This window comes from Cryptotermes secundus, unplaced genomic scaffold, assembly GCF_002891405.2.
Source record: "Cryptotermes secundus unplaced genomic scaffold, Csec_1.0 scaffold1768, whole genome shotgun sequence".
Taxonomy (NCBI): domain Eukaryota; kingdom Metazoa; phylum Arthropoda; class Insecta; order Blattodea; family Kalotermitidae; genus Cryptotermes; species Cryptotermes secundus.
In genome coordinates, this window is record NW_019724619.1 from 232,286 (window position 1) to 255,630 (window position 23,345).

The 23,345-nt window shown below is 40.5% G+C and overlaps 2 protein-coding genes across 2 annotated transcripts in view; one reads left to right on the forward strand and one right to left on the reverse strand.

Annotated features, from left to right (window-relative positions):
• LOC111862581 (sodium channel protein Nach-like) overlaps positions 1-14,694 on the reverse strand; it is a 16,720-nt gene extending 2,026 nt beyond the window's left edge. Inside the window, exons 1-7 of the mRNA XM_023848085.2 lie at positions 14,576-14,694; positions 12,288-12,494; positions 10,693-10,864; positions 8,652-8,794; positions 6,271-6,418; positions 3,761-4,037; positions 111-164 (exon numbers count right to left, since the gene is read on the reverse strand). Coding sequence (XP_023703853.2) covers positions 111-164; positions 3,761-4,037; positions 6,271-6,418; positions 8,652-8,794; positions 10,693-10,864; positions 12,288-12,494; positions 14,576-14,694 — 1,120 coding nt within the window. The remainder of the gene's footprint in view (positions 1-110; positions 165-3,760; positions 4,038-6,270; positions 6,419-8,651; positions 8,795-10,692; positions 10,865-12,287; positions 12,495-14,575) is intronic.
• A 2,712-nt stretch (positions 14,695-17,406) lies between these two features.
• LOC111862587 (probable 28S ribosomal protein S6, mitochondrial) lies at positions 17,407-23,194 on the forward strand. Its single transcript, XM_023848092.2, has 4 exons — positions 17,407-17,597; positions 18,137-18,276; positions 21,675-21,836; positions 22,961-23,194. The coding sequence occupies exons 1-4, from the start codon at positions 17,553-17,555 to the stop codon at positions 23,055-23,057; spliced, it is 444 nt and encodes a 147-aa protein (XP_023703860.1). The 5' UTR covers positions 17,407-17,552; the 3' UTR covers positions 23,058-23,194.
• Positions 23,195-23,345: the final 151 nt, after the last annotated feature.

The following is a 23,345-nucleotide window of genomic DNA, read 5'->3' on the forward strand; positions in this document are numbered from 1 at the left end:
CCACAGATCGAAGCTCGTTCTGTCTGGAACAGACACTGAGTGTTCATTGTACAGAGGGCAGTTAACTTCTGTTGCATTTAAAATCGATGGATGTCCAAATTTATACTTACAATAGTAAGATTTGAGACATAGGAGATCAGTGAGGTCACACAGACGAGTAGCTCCTGCAAAAATAATCAGATTATATTATATTAAAGGAAAGCATTACATATAAATGTTTTCGTCCGATCGGCTGTATCAATGTGGACTTAGTGTCCAACGTTTTAGAGATTGTCTCCGCCTCCATCATCAGGAGCTGATGTGACGAGTGTTACGAAATCGCTCGATAGGGCATGGCCGTGGATATTTCACGTTTATAAAAGATTTGCCTCACTGTATTTCTGTTGTATTTAATACTAATTTTTGCTGGTAATCAACATACTACACCTCCAATAAGCCACGCACTCTTTGCTGAGGAGTTCTCAACGAGTATTGGTTCCACAAAGTATGTTTTCCAAATGATATAGCGGCTCCGGTCTAGAAAACTGAAATTAACGGCCATGGGGATTCGTTGCGCTGACCACACGACATCCTCTATCAGCAAAAGTTGGCACTAACTTCGCCAATAAGCGGAGGTCGCTCGGTCAGTATAGTTCGCTCGCGGACTCAAGCCACGGAGTTTATTTCGTTTCCTTTGTTTGTTTTCAAACTACGTTTATACACAAGGGTCTCGTCCTTCCCACTCTTGAGTAGGCCCTGTATTTTCTTTGGATATTTGTAGTTTCTGAGACCAGTGAAAGATGAACTTGGCCTTTATGAACGCGACAAGGTGTGTGCTATAGAGACCGGCCGCACCATAGAGAAAAGGTGTAATGAACACGTACGGCACATGCGCTTTAACGACCGGGTAAGTCAGGGAGGCCTCTGGCTGTATTCCGNAAATTGTAGGGCTTCTCTTCTGTGAAGTGCGACTTTTCAGTTAATCGTCTGTTTGAGTAGAGTGGTTTACCTACTCCGCAATGTCTCCTAAAGCTTCAGACAGAATCCAGTCTCCGAAACGTTCTTTTGAAAAATAAACAGGACGGTTTCTAGATAAAGACAAGACGATGGGCAATGTCCAAAAACATAATATTTGCACCACTGTACCATCGTCTCACTTCCAGATTTTATGAGACAGTAATATATACATAAGTCAGGAGACCTTCAATGGCAACACGTTCATGCCAGGTATCATGAAAACCTGTGTATTATTTCACAGACATGACGCGGACAGTGTTATCAATCAGTCTTCCACTGAAGGAATACAGAGTCTGCGGTCTTCTTAGTTAGTTAGTTAATTAGTTATTGGAGACGGTGGGTTTCCCCATGCACTTAGACCAGTATNGGCCAACATACGCTAACATGCACCAGCATGACCGTCAGCCTCCCAGACAGAGACTAAGAAATTCACACACCGATCATAAAACTTGAGGATTTATTAACTGTGTTCGGACTTCCAAAACAGACTTTTCATTTCAGTATCTACTACAAATAATCTCAGTCATATGAGAGCGCCCTCGCAATCATATTCNCTAAAGTTTCCCCCACTTATCAGAGGCGTTAGAGACTGCTGTTGGGCGGGAAACGTCCTGAATTTGGCTCAGTGAACTCCTTTGGAGATATGAGGTTCTTTTACGTGCCGTAAAGCTACGACAAGGGACCCACGGCTTAAAGTCCCTCCCGGAGGACTTGTTCCCTGAATTTTTCCGCCCTTAAAAATTCCACGACCTCCGCCGGGTTTGAACCCGCGTACCACGAGTCATGAGGTGGGAACGTTACCTCTAGACTANATTGATGTAGACTTATTGGTCCATAACCTTCTCCTGTGTAGTGGAAAAGCCATTGCTATAAAACCAAAGAATAACTCATATTCGTCTGCGAAAAGGAAGGGGAAGTTAATATGGGCAAAATGACGTTCCAGATGGTCGAGCAGTTAGTTCCTTTTGAGGTTACACCAGCTTCTGTCTACTTAACCATATTAACGCCGTCATNACTTTCCATGAAATTAGATGTCCAAATTGCATAACGAACCTGTCTCACAGGCTAAATCAACGGGGTCGAGATTTCAAGAACAACAAAATTCTCCTTCCTTAAGAAATGTCAGCCGCCAAATCCACATTCATATGGCTGATCTTTCGAGAAGACTTAGTTGTATGTTGTTCCTTTGAAAGCTTCAAATCATGTTCAGATCATGTTCTGTTTTATATGAATATATTTCATTCATTCATTCATTCAGTCATTATTGGAGGGGGTGGGTTTCCCCATGCACCGCGACCAGTTGTTGATCTTTCCCATCTACCGGAGGCATTGGAAACTACTTGGGCGGGAAACTTTTTACCTAATTTTGCCGGGTTTGAACCCGCGTACCTTGAGTCATGAGGTGGGAACTTTACCCCTAGACTACGGAGGCCGCTTTTGGTATTTAATTACTGATCTTTATGTTATGCATCCTGTTATGTATAGTTCACTAAAAGGATACGATTTTGAGATAGTCTGCACAACAATAAGTTCAGAAAATAATCAAGATAAACACTATAGATGTCAACGTCTGTTGACACAATAGTGTCTACGTTTTTTATTTTCTGAACTTATTGTTGTGCAGACTATCGCAAAATTATATCCTTTTAGTGTTTACTTAGTAAATATAATTTCAAAACTGAAACAATTATATTGATATATAATCACAACAATACATCTTAGTCTGATTGAAAGAAACGTTAACACAGGTATGTCAACAGGTATAAAATTGCGCCTGTGAAGGAATTCTAAAAATTTGGGCGCAAAACAAATGCATTTTTGAGACTACTGCCTGGGTTTGTGAATTTGTGATATTAGAATGCAGCCGAAGGATAGAAGATTAACAATAAAAATGTAAAAATCATATGGAAGTAAGGGGAGAGACCGCCTTCCGCAACTGGTATTCCGATATCGAATGAGGGAACAAGATCTTGGGGGATAAAGAGGATGATTTCGGGACCCAGACCACCTTGGGATTCATAGGAATAGGCCGTAACGACTTTACAAATGTGTATAGAAGTGTACGTCACAAAGAACTCTCTTAAAATAGTCGCTAAGAAGTTATATTCTTTTTCAAACAACTCTCATAACCCAAATGAACTAAATAAATTACCCAGTAACTAAGGAAGTAATAAATACAGTATATGTAACCTACACTCGCGGGCCATATGCGACCTATGTGTCTTTCTTTCTTTCTTTCTTTCTTTCTTTCCTTCTTTCCTACTTTGCCCCTCAGTCCACGATGATTTTCTACAAAAATTGGCTCGAAGTTTTGAGCTGTTTTTAAATGTTGGCTGCCTAAACAGGTTGACTTATGGAATTATTTTGAGGGGACAAGTAAATCGAATCTTGACAAGGGTGCCAGCTAACGTGACTGAAGTTGCTTGCTTTTGCTTCAGCAGCTACTTCCCCAGTCCGTACCTAGCCACCATACATGGTAATACTCCAGTATCATGCATTGATGTAGACTTATTGGTCCATAACCTTTTCCTATGTAGTGGAAAAGCCATTGCTATAGAACCAAAGAATAACTCATATTCGTCTGCGAAAAGGAAGGGGAAGTTAATATGGGCAAAATGATGTTCCAGATGGTCGAGCAGTTAGTTTCTTTTGAGGTTACACCCAGCTTCTGTCTACTTAACCACATTAACGCCGTAACGAAAACATATCGAGGGCAAGACAGGTACAATATGGTTGAGGGCGCAAGAAAGCTGATGATACTTGCCAGTGTCGTGATAATAGAAGTGGCTGCATTTGCAGTGGTGAATGGTGTAGTCCATGCGGCACTCAGTAATGCAGTTGATCTCGCTGTACACGGGGAAGTACTTCAGCTTCACTTCCGACTCAAACACGCACTGCCTGAGGCTGGGGTCCACTTGTCGCACCGCCTCAGTGCAATAGCCTGACGTAGGTGTCACCCTGAGGAGCACCTCGCGACCCACTGGCAGAGCCTTTTCTATGGCCGTGTCGTCTGGGAAATCATCGGACCTATGTACCAGCATCTGCATAAATCAACGCCATCGCAGTGGTAAGTATGCTTCCATGTTTATCTTGACGTTTACACACATAATTTATTGATGGGTTTTGTCTGGTTTTCAGGATTAACATCGGCTACTTTCCTAAATGCTAAAAGCCCACTGATATTTGCAACAAAAATCTAACGTGTTTGTTGGAAGTGGAAGCAAACATTTGCAATGAATTTTGATTAGCTTTAACTTCCCGTAAGGCATGGGTGTTAACGGGGTGTTTTTATTCCCAATTTAATTTGGTTAACACTTAATTTTGTGTTTTTGTAGACTGATGTTAGAGCAGACAGTTTTGAAATGTATTAGGTGACCACTGTTCAACTAACAATTCAGCTTATCTGAGCAAAGTCCTCCTTAAAGATCTAATAATCTTTCGATTTATGAGGAAGATCTGTGCCGTTTATGGAATTCGAAGGTTAATTACCGTGTCCACAGGATTCCTCCACTTAAACCTATCCTGAGTCAGATAATCTTAGTGTGCATAATCATATCTTCTTTCTTTCAGAACCGTTATAGTAATATCCTCCCATCTACACTCAGGTCTCCATAGTTGTCTCTTACCTTTTTGTATCCGATAATATTTTGTATGATCTTTACAGTTTCCTGTGCGTGCTACATCCCCCACCAATCTAAATCTCCTTAATTTAATTACCCAAAAATTATTTTGTACAAAGTACTACAAATTACTTCGTGTCTCTTGGGCTAAAATATTTTGCTCAACACCCTATTCTCAGGCATCCTCAATGTACGCTTTCCCTTTAACGTAAGAAAGCGAGCGCCACTATACAAAATAACATGTATAATTTGTTAAGATTTTTATCCTTTATTTCTTTTCTTCGATATGAGATTGGAAGACAATTCTTAAATTAATTCTCATAAGCATTCCGCGAATTATTTAATCTCCTCTGAGGTTTTTATTAAATGTGATTTATGTTGTTGTTGGCGGTGGGGGTGCTGGTGGTGGTAGTGGTTGTAGCTGCATGCGTAGTATTTAAGAATTGCGCCAATTGTAAATTAATCAATAATTTAACAACAAACTGTAAGGATGACTTCAGGAAGCCTGCATTCCGTCAAGTGTCTTGGTCTGTATGGTGTGGCCATAAGTAATTGTATATCAATGATTATAAATTAATTGTACATTGATATGTATAACGTCATTTAATATAAATTCTAATTCACGAAAATTTTCAGATATTGCACCAAAGTTTCGCACCGTTTTTCCCTTTGTGATTATTAATATACAAAGATTGTTTCCACAAAACATTTTCCTTACAAAATTTCACATATCTAATTCCAATTATTCTTCAGTTATGGAATGGAGACATTTGATTTTATATCTAATTATGGAAATACTAAATTGAAAATGAAAAATATACGTACCACGGGCCCAGAAATTAATAAAAATACATATCGATCAAAATACGAGTATATTTCTTTTTCTTTTTTTTTTTTCTTCTTCTTCCACTTTTCATACTTTCTCTAATGCTAGGTATGATTTAACGGGGCTCATTAAGAAGTAATATTATTATTAAATGCACATAAACATTTACGTGTGTCAGGTTCAATTTCATCCTTCCCAGATTTAGGGCAATATTTTTCTTGCGTCCTTACCTATGGACATTTCGTGTATACAAAATACTGACGAATGACCATGATAAAATGATATAAAAATAGAAGCAACACAAAGCGGACTCAAAAATTACATGAGACATCTCAAGTCTTAAAGACTTTTCTGTGGCTGATATGAGATTTGTGACACGAATCTCCTTATTTCCAGTTTAATGTACCTCGGGGAGGAAGAAGGATCATCGTTTCGTCAGAAAGTTCCCAAGCTTCGCCCTCTCGTCCTTTTGATGACTGGAGTGAAAGTGAGAATGTTAGAACGGTTAGAAGTGCCTTGATATAAGGACAACTGAATTTTGATTTTATGAATTAATGTCGAACTACATAATTTGGGGAAAAATAATTTTGGTGGCTTTAGCAGGAATGAGACTTAATTTTTATTAATTTAATTCGGTAGTGTTGCATGAGAATCACGCAATGGCAACTTGGGAACCGAGGAAAATAGAGAGAACCCGTGTCGAAATAACCGGTCGCATGTTGACTTCTAGCCAGCAATACGGCAAACAAAACAATATGAGACGTTTCGCTAGCATTAATGCCGTTGCTCTTTTGATAACAGCGTGGTTCGTGGCGACGAGCAGCTCACCCTGACTCCGGTCGAGTACATAGTGGCCACGAAGTAGTCATGGGCTGCGGGGTGCAGCAGAACTGTCAGGCCCATCCTGTGGCTGTAATACCGTGTGTACCGCACCTCGTTCTGCACGGGCACAATCAGCGTCTTCTTGCCGTCCTTCCTGCCAGATGGAACAATACCAAGTAGGGCCATCACTTCCAGCACACCACGAGAGCTACAAGACGTCGAACCCAGCACAGTCGATACGTGTGAAGGTACTGTGTCTGTCCCTGTGTTTAATTAAGCACCACACCATAAAGGCGAGCTGGAATGGCTCAGTCGGTATACAGACTACAACACGGAGTTGGCGACCGAAGATAGAGAATTCCATTCCCGGCAATGACAAAAGTTTTCCACAACATCTAGACCGGTTCTGAGGCCAACCCACTTACCACACAATGGGCACGGGGGCTCCTCCCCAGTGACAAAGCGGCCGGGGCGTGGAGCTTCCTCGCCCCCATCTAGTATAGAGGTTAAGAATGTGTAGTGCTATACCTCTACTCCCCAGTTATACTTATGGCGTGGTGCTTAATTAAGCGAAGGGACAAACTTACCTTTAGCCTTATTAAACAACAAACAAAGCAAACTCCGTGGTTTGAGTCCATAAATGAACTATACCGACCGAGCGACCGCTGCTTGTCGACGAAGTTAGTGCCAACTTTAGCGGATAGAGAGTGTCGCGTGGTCAGCGCAACGAATCACCACAGCCCTTAATTTCGGTTTTCTAGACCGGAGCCGCTATTTCCTTGAAATAACTCCTCAATTATATTCACGGGGATGAGTGGACCCCGTTCCAGACCCACTATTTCTCCGAGAATCTGGTAGCGCCGGAAATCGAACTCGGGACCTCAGGATCTGTAGCCAGGAGCTCTGACCACTAGACCACAGCTTTATCACATGTAAAAATTTAAGGGGGACAAATGAAAGTCAGGTGTTTATTTATATCGAGTGCCTAGCGCTCCTCTTTCTCTTTCGGAATATTCTGCCTTCAGTTCTCAGGCCAGAGATAGCCTATTCTGAGGTGTTTCGTGGATTTCCTCAGTCCCGCCAGCTCATATCATGCCGGGCTAGTATTTTAAAGTAGGTTGTGGCCGCTTCCTCCTGCCTCTCTTCTAAATCACTCTCTAATCGTCATCTCAGTTCTCACTACATAGAAATGTTACCAGTTGAAATCGTTGTTGATTAAACTAACAAGATTTTAAGCACATCGACCGTGCCACATCTCAGGCGGTTGTTCGCCGGCTTCACACCTCGGCGGCCCGGGTTCGAGCCCAGGTCAGGCCATGTGGGATTTGTGGTGGACAAAGTGACACTGGGGCAGTGAAGACGTGACTGTGGATACTAGTGTGTGTGTGTAACAATGTAATGTAAAATGTAGTCACACGCTATATCAAAGAGTCCAACAGATCCTGTCATCAATCCAAACCCTGTCTATAGTCACTAAAATTGTGACAGTACTATATGGCAAGATATTCATTTCCCACGATAATTTGAAGTAGGTCTAATAAAAATTGTCAAGGCCGAGGTAGGTCACAGGGAAATGAGAGTGATGGAAAATGGGCAATTTTGCATGTCACAGAATGATAACTTAGCAATTTACATAAGTCTTCTAATATTGTTCGAGCAGTGACATCAACCATGTTACGCTGGACCTGATATGTAGTCTGGATGTAGGGAATAACAAATGCATACAGATGTAAGATTTGAGGTTTTCACGGCGGTGACTATGAAGAAGGCAGTCTTCTGGCATTTGGCACTGTGTATATGTGGTGTTAACCGACGTTTCGGAGGAACGTATCGTCTCCATCTTCAGAGTAGAAGGAAAAATATAAGAAATCAGCAAGCGATGAGACCGTGAGAACCGGTAAAAGCAGTCTGCAGCGGTTAACACCAAATATACACGGTGCCAAATCCCAGAAGACTGCTTTCTTCAATGCATACAATGTCCACTACTGAGGACAGACCCTGTTTCAGTGAATTAGAAATCTGGATCTGCGTTTCAAGATATCCAGGAAGAATGGATCGGCATATACGATTACATTCCAATGGGGTTCAGACTTGCGACGGCTGCCTGCTCTTAACCATTGTAGCGCCAAGAGTGGGTAATTCGTTGATAGGATGAAAAATGCTAGTTCCAAGGAGCCTAGTAGTACTCACTGTCCGAGGCATTCACCATCTTACTAAAGGCAAACACGTTTGTTGGAACAAATGAAATTCTTTCGTAAGAAATGAAATTCAGCTGAAACCAACTTCAAAAAATTAAGTCAACAACTTAGTGGCATTTTTATATCTATAAATATTTTTCCCAGAGGCAAAAACTGCCAGGGCTAATGCGTTGCTTCTGTATCACTTACGTTTGCGTTTCGATCACTCCGCGATAGTTGAACGAGCAGCAGAAACCATCGTAAGATTTCCGTTCCTCGAACAGAACAGAGCAGTTGTAGATAGTTCCCTCCCACATGCAGCGCTCCAGCAATTCTCCACAGCTCTGCCCAAGCTGAAATCGCAACAATAACTTGAACACGATGGTTTTTCAAACGTTTTCTTCTGCTTCAGTAAAGGAAAGGTCTTACCTTACTCGTAAAGCCTATAATTAAATGGTATAAATCTATCAAATATAAACAAAAAGAACAAACTCCGTGGTTCGGCCTCAAATGGCAATCTTCAGGTGTTTTTATGTTACAGATATCTTACTAAAACTGTGTTAAAAACTGCTACAGTGTCTTAATTCGTGTTAAAATCACACGCTGTACTCTTCTTTTTAAGTAAAACGAGATAAAATCCTTTAAAATTTCTGTTTCATATTATTTCACCTCACCCGGGGTGTCGTCATTTTTGTAAATGTATCAAGTTGTTTTTCTCGGCTGTTTGAGGCCGAAACAGGTAGTGTTGAAGTGTAGAATGTAAAAGTGTTGCAAATTTGACCGAAGATAAACAATAGACGCTAATTTGAACAATTGCAACGGGATGCTGAAATACAGAATCATAAACTCCGTGGTTTTAGTCCGCAAGTGAACTATACCTACTGAGCGACCGCCGCTTGTCGACGAAGTTAGTGCCAACTTTAGTGGATAGAGGGGGTCGCGTAGTCAGCGCAACGAATCCTCACGGCCGTTAATTTCGGTTTTCTAGACCGGAGCAACTCTTTCCTTGAAATAGCTCCTTAGTTATCCTCAAGAGAAAATCTGGTAGCGCCGTGAATCGAACTTGGGACCTCTGGATCTGTAGCCAGGAACTCTGACCACTAGACCACAATATAACCATTTTAATAACGAAAGTAAAATCATTTTGCCTTACATGTTTCAGCCATTTGTGTACATCATCAGGATGCAAACCAACATTACAAAAAAGCACTTTACATGCGTTGTTACTGAACACATGTTATTATAGTGACACTGAAGGGACTTGCGATAATTCTGAGAGTTAATTCTAAATATTTCAAATTACTTTAAATAGATCTAAGTTAATAGGTCACGTTGAGTAAATGGTTAAATGAAATTACGGCCTTCGTAATGGATTTTGGTGCTGGATAAGCAGAATATTATTGATTCTTACAGAGTAGGCCGTGTAGCCGCCATGTAGGCAGTACTGATGTAGGAATTTATAAAATGCAAGAATGGAACTGGACATGGTATTCATTAAAATCCTTCACTTGTTTCGAAACATATTGTAGGAGATTGCAGGCATACACAACTGATCATTCCCTATCAAATATACGGAGTGGAATCCTGCCTTGGAAGCTAGTAGTCGCATAGGTAGTCAAAACATTCTACCCCTCATATGGAACCCGGAGGTTGACTGCAGGGTTTATAAGAGGCATCTATTGGCCCCTATCCTGAGCCAGATGAACCATGTCCACAAAATCGTGCCCTGTTTCTATAAGATCAATTGTAATATTAGGAGTCGGGATAGCTCAGTCGGTACAGCGATGGGCAACGGGCTGGACGGCTGTGGTTCGAATACCAGCAGAGGCAAGATTTTTCTCTTATCCACAATGTCCAGACCAGCTGCGGGGCTCACCCCGCCTCCTTTTCTCCTGAAGTAAAGCAGCCGGAGCGTGAAGCTGGCCCCTCACCTCCATCTAGTGCCGAGATCACGAATAGTGGAGCCATACCTGTATTGCCACGTATGTCTTCGTGGCATAGTGCTTTACTAATTAAGAACAGGGACAACTTGATATTCTTTAAAACTCTAATATTACCCTCCGATCAACAGATTGGTTTACCGAGCTGCCATTCATCTTCAGCTGTTCTGACAAATGCTTGTATTCATTTCTATCTTTCCCGTGGGCATTACATTTGCCGTAATCTGAACATTTTATTAATATCTTCCCCCCTTCCTGAGGACCATAAACCTTATGTTTAGAAACCAAGGCGAGGCTGCTGCAGGACCCACCGCGCCCATAAGCCGCCGCACAGTGTAAGAGCCGTCCGTGAGGATCTTCTGGAACTCAGCTATTTCCTCTGTGCTGAACGTCGCCTTGCGTCCCGGATCTGGGTCTATCAGCTCTCCTAGGAGGGAGAGCCTCTGCAGGGCGCCCTCACGAGACATGTGTTTCGGCAGTCTTCTAGAATTATGAAAAGAACAAGGCTTCTGGCAGTCAATGCATGCATGACGTCCCTATTTCAGAATATGATTGCCCGAACTCTGGAACTGCATATTAGAAGGCTAAGTCAATGGAGTTGTGTCCTTCCTGACAAGCTAGAAATTGTTCAGCTGCTTACGAATTTCTCCGGCATTTTCATGTTCACAAGAGTTCGCCATTGTCTCTTATCCTGAAAAATATGAATCCAAAATACGTTCATAACTTGTCCGCTTTAATATTATCCTCCCACCTGTGCCTATATATCCCAACTGATTTCCCAACTTGCATTATGTATGCATTTCTCATGTCTCCCAAATATTCCTAATGCCCATTCCGCCTCAAACTTCCCGAGTAACATTCAGTGAAGAGAACAAATGAAGTATTACGTTACACATTGTGAAAGTGGGAACCAGGATAGCTCAGTCGGTATAGCGACTAGGCCAGAGGCGGGATGACCGAGGACTCAGGTTCAATTTCTGGCTGAGATAAGATATTTTTCTCGTCCCCATAGTGTCCAGGCCTGTTCTAGGACCAGCCCAGCTTCCTATGCAATAAATACGGGTGATAGTGCCCCTCAGGTAAATCGTAAGGGGGGTGAAGTTGACCACTCAGCTCCATCTAGTGCCGAGGTCGCGAATGATAGAGCTATACCTGCACTCCCCAAACGCTCTCATGGCGTAATAAAAGGTAAAAAAAAAAAATGTAAAGCTATCCCTGTAGCAGACCGTGGAGGCCCATATTCGTGAGACGTCGAGGCTCCCTCCTTTTCTAGACAATAGGCTCCCAGATAGCAGTTAAGTTATCAGTCTTATGAGCCTTTTACCCCCAGGAAGATTCCTGGTGCTCATTTCTGTTAGAGACTGAGTCGACCTCAGGGCCATAGTGTGGCTGGAAGTATTAGGTCAATTTAAAAATCCAATGAACTCATCGGGAATCGAACCCGCGACCTTCAGCTTATAGCATAATGCCTCAACCAACTACGCTACCACTACCCTCTTTTTCGTGGAGTAATAATTAATTACGCACGGAAATAACTTTTCCTTTTTGCCTTTACCTCATTTCGCATCTCTCGCTCCTAGCTTAGCCTCGCTCTTAGGTTAAAATAAATCGCTTCGTCGCATCACCTTGAAGGATTAGTGCAATAAAGTGACTTAGGTTTAATGGCGGGAACATGGTGAAAAGATGGAAAAAAAGCCTGAACATGGAGACTTTTTTAATAATGATCCACAAGGACACAGAAAGTGTAAGAATGGCGAATTATGGACTGGACAGAATGAAACAGGGCACCGTGCCCCAGTCTTGAAGGTAAGGATAATTGAGATAAGCTTACAGAAGATAAAAGAGCGATGGTCAAGCTTATTCTTGGCTGTTTTAATCTCTGTTTTATTTAGAGTTCATAACTCACAGTTCGGAAACAAGAGCCTCTGCCTTGGACCGGAAGATTCTATTGGCGTTGCAGAGAGTGACGGCAGGGAAGGGCAGGCGCCATGTTGGGTAATGATTCGTCTCCACACTGGCTCTCGTTGGGGTGCCCACATAGCGGGCCCACAGACTACTGACCATGAAGCTAGCCCCAACCAGGCCCAGCAATACCACAATCGCCCACAACACTCTGTTGAGAAACAGAAACTGAAATTACCTGACAGCCAAAAATCGGGCTTGCCGGAATTATCGCCTATTCATTATAAAAGAGATTAACTGACGAAACTAAACTAATCTTAATGGTTCAGAGGTTTATTTGGAAAACTACTAATCATTCTGTAAAATTTTAGGTTTTCACGGCGGTGACTATGAAGAAAGCAGTCTTCTGGGATTTGGCACCGTGTATATGTGGTGTTAACCGACGTTTCGGAGGAACGTATCGCCTTCATCTGCTTTTACCGGTTCTCACGGTCTCTTCGCTTGCGGATTTCTTATATTTTTCCTTCTATCCTGAAGATGGAGGCGATACGTTCCTCCGAAACATCGGTTAACACCACATATACACGGTGCCAAATTCCAGAAGACTGCTTTCTTCATACTAATCATTCATCTGATCATTTACGGAAACCCTAGATATTCTGCCGTGTTCACAAGAATCATCCGCTTGGCTCTATCCTGAGTTAGATGAGTCCAGTCCATACTCTCATATCCTATTTCTTCAAGAACCTTTTCAATATTATCCTGTCTTTCAAGTGGCATCTACCCTTCAGGTTTTACAACTGCAGTGCTGTACAGCTGCCACCTCTTCTATGCGTGATACATGTATGTCCACACAATACTGCTGAATTTGACGTCCCTAGTAATGTTTAGTGAAGTACTTTAAAGTAACAACAGACGAAGTTCGAAAAATGTTTTTGCTCTTCAATTTGTAATCTTCTGTTTCCGACTCCAACGTAAAAATTTCAAGATTAAAATATTTGTACTATCTACAACATGCGATTTTACTGGTTGTTTTAGGTGAGTGCGGCTGTCTATCAAAAGCAAAGGCAGACAAACTCACGGCATTTCTTGTGCATGTTCGCCCCGACACATTGTTTTGGAAGAGGAAAATTTTCTATGTATGTGTAATAGAAACAAATCGTGTTATATATATATATAAACACACACACGGCACATAAACTTCTTTTATTTACTTATGAAACTTGTTAAAATGTCAAAAAATATATAAATGAATAAAAATGTAGACCATTAATGCGTTTGCGTAATCTAATGTTCTCTCCACCCGAAGAATGACATACAATTATAAGCAGATATTAGGTAAAGGTAAGGTAAAGCTATCCCTGCAGGCCGTGGAAGCCAATAGGGTTGTGAGACATCGAGGCTTCCGCATTTTCTAGACAGTCGGCTCACAGACGGCCGTGAGATTGTCAGCATTAGGGGCCAGCAGCCCTTTACCCCCAGAAAGATTTCTGGTACTCATTTCTGTTAGAGACTGAGTCGACCTCAGGGCCATATCGCGACTGGAAGTATTAGATCAATTGAAAAAATCGAGTATCCTCATCTGGAATCGAACCCGCGACCTTCTGGATTTTAACATAGTGCCCCGGCCAACTACGCTGCTGCTTGGCCACAACGATAAACATTACAGCAAACATTATTATTTTTTCATATGTAGTTTTCTAACTAGCGTCACTCATATTCATCCAATAAGTACTGATCTTAGGCTTTTCTTCTTTCAGACAAACTGCCATTTTTTCTTATCCTATTTGTATCCGCAAGACCGCCTCTGTGGCATAGTGGTCAGAGTTCCTTCCTACAGACCCAGAGTTCCCGGGTTCAATTCCCGGCGCCACCAGGTTTTCTGAGAAGTAGTGGGTCTGAAACGGGGTCCACTCAGCCTCTTGAGGATAATTGAGGAGCTACTTGAATGGAAAAATGGCAGCTCCGGTCTAGGAAACCGAGATTAACGGCCGTGGGGTTTCGTTGCGCTGACCACGCGACACTCTCTATCCGCAAAAGTTGGCACTAACTTCACCGACAAGGGGCGGTCGCTCGGTCGGTATAGTTTGCTTGCGGAATAAAGCCACGTCTTTTTTTAATTGTATCCGCTATTAGTACCTGTACCCATGAAAGAACCTTCTACATGTATTGTCCACTCCTAAGTCTAATACTGCCTGAAGGCCGTGGAGGCTCGGTGCACGAAACGGTTTGGACGCAAATAGAATGCAAGATTGGTTTTTTAATTACAAAATATTAATTTTCTTCTGTCACCTCTCAATGTTACGACGACCGCTCTCTGTGACGTATTTGAGGCCATGTATGCCGGTGTTAAAGAAGAACTCCTGACACACTGAAAGGAAAGCAGTGGCCAGGGCACTGCGTGCTGCCATGCTGAAACACGCACTGCACTGAGAACAGGACACCGTCTATCGATCACACCCGCACACCATGACGTGAAAACAAGGGAAATCCTGTTCGTGGGACTGCTTGTTTTTTTTTTCATTATTCGACCTTCTTTCATGTCTCGCCTGTAATAGGCAGACAGGTACACAGATATATAAGTAGATTTATTATTTATTTGTGTGTTTGCTCTTCAACTTGCATGGATTAGTTCCTCTGTCCCTTCCAGAACAAGGAATAATTTTCACGTGTAGTAATACTCAAGGACCACCTCTGTGGTCTAGTGGTCAGCGTTCCTGGCTACAGATCCTGACGTCCCGGGTTCGGTTTCCGGCGCTACCAGATTTTCTGAGAAGTAGTGGGTCTGGAACGGGGTCCACTCAGCCTCGTGTGGATAATTGAGAGGCTATTTCAAGGAAATAGCGGCTCCGGTCTATAAAACCGAAATTAACGGCTGTGGGGATCCGTTGCGCTGACCACGTGACGCCCTCTCTCCGTTAAAATTGGCACTAACTTCGCCGACAAGCGGCGGTCGATCGGTCGGTATAGTTCGCTTGCGGACTACAGGTCACGGAGTTTGTTTTCATTTATGTAGTACTCAATGGACGGGGAATAGGCCCCACAGAAGCCTGCTACCAGCAAAGGACAATGTACCGCAGACGGTAATTCAACCCCCGAGACGGATTTGAACCTCCTATCCCAGAGGTTGCGCTGTAAAATCCCACAAATGCCTTAGTCCGAAAAGCCGGATTTACTCCATTCATTTTTATACATCAGAGATCTAGATACAGATGGGAAGGTAGCAACAAAATGAATTTTAGAGAACGAGGAAGTGGCGATGTGAACTTGAGTCATCCTGCTCAGGATATGATTCAGTGGAAAGGTTTTGTGAGTTCGCTACTGAAACTTTGTGTTCCACAAAAGGCTGGGAATTTCTTGACTAGCTGAGCAACTATCAGCTTCTCAATAAGGTGGCTGCTACGTATTGTTAATTGGTTTGGGTAGTTCAGTCAGTATAATGAGTAGGCTACGGCCGTACAACAGATAAATAATACCTAGTGAAGAGGTCAAGTTATGGAGCTCCTCATTATGTAATATCATCCAGCCTTCTGATACTTTCTCCCTCTTACGTCCAAATATTTTCCACAGCACCCTGTTCACAAACTTCCTCGGTCTATGTAAAGACAAATTCGTCCATGTGCTTAATTAACGTCACACCATGAAGACATACGGAGAAATTGAATTATCTACATTCTTAACCTAGGCACTTGATGCCCTGACCGCTTTAGCCCGGGGGAAAGAGCCCGTCTTTACTTCCAATCTATGTTCTTGGTTTATTGTGAGAGATCAAGAAAGTTACCTCCTCTTGTTCACTTTCTTTTCTTTCTGTTTTTTTCTTACGATTGTCTCTTCCTTTGCTATTTAGAAGATACCAGAACAAACCGGATACGGAAATGCCTGTTTGACGCTTGTGTAGAAGCGCGTGGATGTAACAGTTATATCATATTGAAGGGTAAGTAAAATCTACTTCTATCTAGATATTGAAAGAAATAAGTACGATGAACAGCAGTAAACAACTCCATTTGCAGTAGACACTCATTTATGCATAAATAATTTAACGCTGCTCGTAACTGTAATTCTGACGCGTGTTACCCCTCTCTTAGGTTGTGTACGCCCCCCACAGCAGCCACAAACCCGTTCGTGAATAAAGAATGATTACAGTCCGATAAACGACTATGTCAGGAAGAAATGGCTGCTTCCTGTATACCGCTTTCTTATTTGTCACTGCGTTTGTTTTCCTTGCTTTAATCTCATATACTATTTTCCTTCTCAACTCCACTTCCTTCATCATTTATTTAGGCGAGTACAAACACATACACAAAAAAGCATGCGGGTATTATTAAACCTGCAAGTTTTGCGCAACGGCAGCAGTTTCTTCGAGACAACGCCACCCTTTCTTGTCCAAAAAAGCGTTAACCGGTATTTTCTCGCTCGGTTTTAGCCTCAGGGTGGAAACATTAAATGCACTGGCAGATGTGCGACTTTTGACTTTTGATAACTGTCTGCACAACAGTTATTTGCCAGTATGCATACCAACTGTAAAAAAAATGCACTGCTTCGAAATATTTATTTTTTGGAATGAAGTAATAAAAGCAGGGTACCAGATGGGGAGGGGAAGGGGTGCATAGAATTGTAGAAAGCTTCTTGACGGCTTAGTTACCGTCACAGGCTGCGTTCAGTTCTATCTTCTGAGATATAACGACATGCAGGCCGGTGAAAGTTAGCCGACGTTTCGGAGGAACATATCGCCTCCATCTTCAGGGTCAAGCAAGAAACCAGCATGAAGCAGGGAACAATATTATCTTGGCTTATTCTTACACCCTGCAGATGGGGACGATATGTTTCTCCGAAACGTCGGTTGGCTTTCACAAGACTAGTCGGCGTTATATGCCTGAACTCGCCGTTGATAATCTCAAACAGAATAACGGCTATATAGTTTACTTGACGCGTGAACTGCGTAAGCAAAACTGGAATCAAAAGTTAGAAAATAACTAACGTCCATCCATGTTCACTCTTTCCTGCTGCTTAGGTAATGACTAAATTCATTTCCGGAATAAAGTGGCAGTCCTCGTGAACAAAGGGATTGAAACAAGAGCACTATTTGTATACAAATTTCAATCGGGAAAGGGAAATTTCAAGCTCTGCGTCATGGTTGCCGGTAGTGACTGACTGGTTGACGATGTGGGCGTAATTTCAACATGGTGTTGCCTGTTGATTGTATTGGGTTATGGTTTTTCTCCTGCATATAATTATACAGTAGACGTAAGATTTTTGATCGTTCAGAGAAATGCCAAATTATGAAGCGGCTTTGGTGCTCAGGATCATGTCACGTGTAAGCAGTAACTGTGTAACAAATATATGATTGTTAATTTGTAACTAGTTAGCAGTAGCAAGTATAAATAAAACTTAACTTATAGGGTAGTTAATAGGTAATGTGCAGAATAAGGTAGCCTTTGCTATTACAGATCTAAAGGTTCTTCACTGCTTATCACAGAAATCTTAGCCAGTGTAATTCATATTTTTACAGCCTTTATGTCTAAGTTAAACAGGCAGGTACAGTTTGTTATAATTTTTCCAGTCTGGTATAATAAATCACCCCAGTTATGATTTCCTGATCATTAAGTGGAGATACTGGTGGGATTGAAAGTTATGGAACAGATATATGGGTTGCTCTATTCTCTCTCTCTCTCTTTATATATATATATATATATATATATATATATACACTTTATGTTACAGAACAGAACAAAGGTTGAATATTTCATTTACATGCTTATTTTGGCATGAAATTTAAAATGAGCTGTCATTGCAGAATGTAGACTCATGCTTACTTTAATAGTTTTTATTGAAAGTGTTTTAATTTAATTTCAGCCCGATCTTTTATCTACTTTACGACGCTCGGCTGATGCCATATTTAATAAGGGTGGTATTATTCGAAAGGTAGAGAACCTTGGCACACGAAACCTGCCTTACAAGATGTCTGCCCATGATGCAGTGCACAAGAAAGGAAGGTGAGCAAATATGGAATACAATATCTTGATATATGAAGTTTCTCAGTATCGCAAACTTTGCATTTATTACTATAGTTTTACTCAGAAAGCTAAATACATCAACATTTCACAATATACAATAATTACATTCTGAACTCAAAAAATGTAAGTAGTCCACATGTTGTGAAGTAACAGGCTAACCACGACGAAACTAATAATTTAATTTATTTCATACAATGTATAGAAGATAAGTACACCCAGAACTGTGGAGTTTGTTTATGTCTTTCCATGCCAGGCACTACCCAGTAATGCACTATAAATATTTTCAAATTGCTGTCATCATCAGCCCCCACATATAAACCAGAATGTCCAATTTAATTAATGCCTTCAAATTGCATCTTCATTCAGTATAGCCTGTTCCCATGAATGAAGCCTAGGGAACCAGGTTGTGGAAATATAACCATTACCTCTGGCCTAGAGGAAATGCCAAATTCAAAATATTTATAAAGTCTAGATTTTAAATAAGAGTTTTACATATTAGTGTTGACAGCCATGAATAACAAAGACAGCCACATAAACATTAAATGTTCACTCCTTACTGCTTTAGCATATGTGGGCCTTGCCATCTCCACTTGTCTGTCCTGTATGCACATAATAAGCTCACTCTGGACAAATGGAGATGAATGATACTCTATAGTGAAAATCATTAATAAAGTGAATAGTGGTCATATTAGTTAGCATGGAGGATCACTTTTGATGAGGTGTAAACAGATTCTTAGCAGTTTTTTGTACTAGGTCAAAGGATATTTCACACAAATATAAGATGAATATTTCATGATACATTTTCTTTGTCCAGTATGTTCTTGTCAAAAAATGCATAAGTAGACTTTGTATATATGAACCTGTAGGATATACCTGTTTATGGTACAATAGAAAACTGTAATGTGAAGTAACATAAAAATATGATCATCCCAGATTTCAGAAGACTAAATGGATATTACATGGGATGTTCAGAAAGTAAATTTACAAGGCATATGATCTCGCAACCCAAGGACCTGCATTTACTGTGGGTGCATGAGAGGGATTTGTTAATCATCACTGGGAACACTGCACATTGATTCACCTGCGATGTACCACATAGTGTGTATACAAATCAGTTGAACATGGCTACTTAACTGGAACAGTAATCTAAGAAAAGGGCACAGACTTCTACCAAAAGGGAATTGAAAACTCATCCCATGATATGAAAACTGCATTTTTCATATCAGGGATTATAATAAAAAACCTTAAACTTGAAAACTTACTGATAGACCCTCATAGCTACATATTTCACCTGTCACCATAATTTTATCCTAAGTACTGGATGTCCTGGATTCAGGGTTGTAGTGAAAAGAACAGTGTTAAGATTCTGATGGTTACCTTCTTGAATAGTGTTTAAATGTTTGCTGGGATTGTTAAGTTTACTAGTGCAGTAGGGGCTATTAACCTTTTATAATATATAACATTTATATTTGACACAGCAAAGCTCTGTTTCACATGGCATTTAAAAATTAATACAAGTTGGTTTCAGTGTTTTTGTTTTACCTTGTTTACACACAATTTTCTTTCATTAATGCAACTATTTATTTCTTCATTTACATTGATCAATACTGGAGGAAACATACATACAACATATGGAACATACACAAATATATCCCATCCTAATAAAATAACATAATCACGTATTTCAGATATGTCAGTGACATACTGATAATATGGGATCAAAACAAAACAAACATTGACCACACACTTAATGAATTTAACAAACTACAGCCAACCATAAACTTCACAATAGAAAAAGAAGAGCACAAATCCATTAACTTCCTAGGTCTCGTAATGCATCAGAATGACAAAAATTTGCAGTTTTTGATATATCGGAAACTTACAAAAACTGACATTATAATACCAAATAGCTCTAGCCACCCATATGAACATAAGATATCTGGTATTAACTATTTATTAAATCAATTACATACTTATCCTTAACAGGAAAAGCAAAGGATGCAGAAAAGAATATAATTAAAAACATATTACATAATAACAAGTATGACACAAACTACAATAAATTACCCACCCAGAAAAAACAAAAGCAAGTACACACACTGACTCGCAGGAACAAAAAACAAAGTGGGTTACCTTTACATATAGTGGCAAGGAAATAAGAGGAATCACAAAGCTTCTTCAAGACATGAGAATAAAAGTGTGCCCTTCCATACGCAAAACACAATACAGAACATATTAAGGCCACAGCCACAGATAGGAAAATATAATAGAAGTGGAATTTATCAAATAATGTGCCTGGATTGTCCATTGAAGTATGTTGGACGAACAGGTAATCACATATTGTATATCGGACACACTTATGGAACAACAGAAGACACTATGGAAATTATAACAATAGGGAGGCAGGGAATATATTTGAATACACTTGAAAAGTACCATATTTACAAAGTCAGTAGAGAAAACCTACACATGAACGATACCAGTATTGATGCACACAATCCCATATTCAAAGAATTACACAAAATAACATTACATACCCCACCTCCCCCCACCCTTCACAACCATGATACATATAAATATGGAAGCAAACACACTACATACACATAGCATTAGCATAACGTCTGTGCACATGAAGACAACACCATAGAGGCTTGTGGAAACAATGGACAAGTAAGGGGCAAAGTGTGTATAAGGGTAAACAGACAAAAGATAACACTAATAACAACAATTGAAAACAAATAGGGGCTTGTGGGAACAAGGACAAGTAAGGGGCAAAGTGTGTACAAGCGTAAACAAACAAAACATAACACTAATAACAACAATCAAAAACAATATCAGTATGTGGGTTCTTACACATCACAGATTGCAGACAAAACATAACAGTGGGCTTGCATATGGAGAGGGTGAGCCGCTGCAACATGAACAACCAAAGAAGGGTATATTGCTTAGACAAGTGGATGATGCCCCGTATGAGGTGGAATTATGAGTTTTATATTATTAAAAATTTTAACGATTTTTAATTGATTTTAAATGGAGTGAACTGTAACATGTAAGATTTAATGCACAGCAGTTGAGTGCAATTGTAACATTTTAATTGTGAAATGTTCAGTTACATGCATGTGGAATGGACAATACCCAGTGCAGTGTAGCAGGTTTGGCATAATGGGACACCTGAAGATGACTGTTTGGGGGTGAGAAATGTTTGAAAGTGTTAATAGCAAAAGCAAATGTGAATGAAAAAATAAATAGTTGCATTATTGATGGACAATTGTATGTAAACAAGGTTGAATATAGTAATGCAACAGGATGCTTAAATATAAGATTATTTTGTTTTACATTTTTTAGAGTGAGACTAACCTGTTAAACTTTTGTTACAGTTACTTTGTTTTTCAATTTATTTGCCCACCAGCATCTCTCCATGACTTGGAGGAGGAATATGGTCGAGATGTGGATATTATCAGGCGAAGGATCTTCAAAGTGGAGGCACCAGAAGAATTTGAGTGCACCTTGCATGAAGAAATACTGCCACCAGCCTACAGGTATATGCCAGCTTTAGGGAATGATTTCATAATCGTCTTTTTCAGATACACAGCATAGAGGGCAGTGCAACCAAGTCTTCATACACACAGCTCCCACATATTCCTTTAATGCCACTGATGACCCAGCACAAATTTAAACTTTCTTAGTCTGATAAATTTAATACTGAAATGCTGTACCCATCTACTGCATAAAAACATAAAAATGAAAGTATGAAACATTATAACTACAAAACTGCGGGTGTATGAGAACATGGGGCTAAGAAGAGTATTTGGACCCATGAGAGAGGACGTAACAGAAAGCTGGAGAATACTGCATGTTGCAGAACTTCATTGTTTGTCCTCTTCATCAAATATTACGGTGATCAAATCAAAGAGATGAGCTGGGAAGGGTAAGAAATGCATACAACATTTTACTTGAATACTTGAAGGGAGGAAACCACTTGGAAGATACAAGCACAGATGGAAAGAAAATATTAAAATGTATCTTTAGGAAATGGGTTGGGAGGGTGTGAACTGGATTCATCTGGCTGAGGTTAGGAACCAGTGGCAGACTCTTGTATACATGGTAATGAAAGGCAGGGTAGAAGGCTAGGAGAATCAACAAGCCTTTAATCTAACAAATTATGAATAAAACCCAGATTACAGTGGATGCTGGAAATGCTCTGTTGTGCACACATTGCTGGCACCTCCATAAAAATTTCCCACTCATGTACATAAATGTGCCACCCCAAAATACACTAAACGTGATAATTCCAGTTCTGGTCCCTCTGCAAGGCATCTTGACAGATTTTCATGAAGTGCCCCCCCCCAAAATAATGATGAAATCAGCTTTACTCTAGGCTTCAACATTCTCCTGACAGATCAGATCCAGCATTTTCTGTAATCTGGTTAAGTTTTATTTATAATTTGTTAGACAGTAGGCTTGTTGAGTCCACTAGCAGTCCAATTTCTGCAGCCTGATTAGCCAGACAGAACATAAGCCTTTTCCAGATGAGTGGTTCAGTTATTTTCAGGATGCTCTGGTATGATCAAACTGTAGAAACAGTGAGTTTATTCTTAATACATCAGAAGAATGTCTTATTAGAAAATGTGTTCTCAAGCAGGTGAATTTTATTTATTTTCAGGAAGGATGTCCAGAAGATGATAGAAGAAAGCAAGAAAGTGGATAAACATAAATTTCAATATAATTCAGGATTAGATTACTACCCATTTCAGAAATAATTTGTTGCATGTCCTAAGAGCTGTGAAAGCATGTGATACTCTGGTTGCATATTACTTTTGAGCTGTATTAAAGTGTGGAAAACATATAGGCACACAGCTGTAATTATTACAGATTACAGTGTAAGAACATACCAGTTTTCTTGAAATTTAATTTAATAAAAGTCAACAGAAGTACCTAAGAAGAAAACAGCATGTACAACGGTCATCCTAGTCATCTCTTTATGTCCTGGAGATCACTGAGGACTGAGACTGGAAGACTTCTCATTCCAATTTTTAGACTGCAAACAG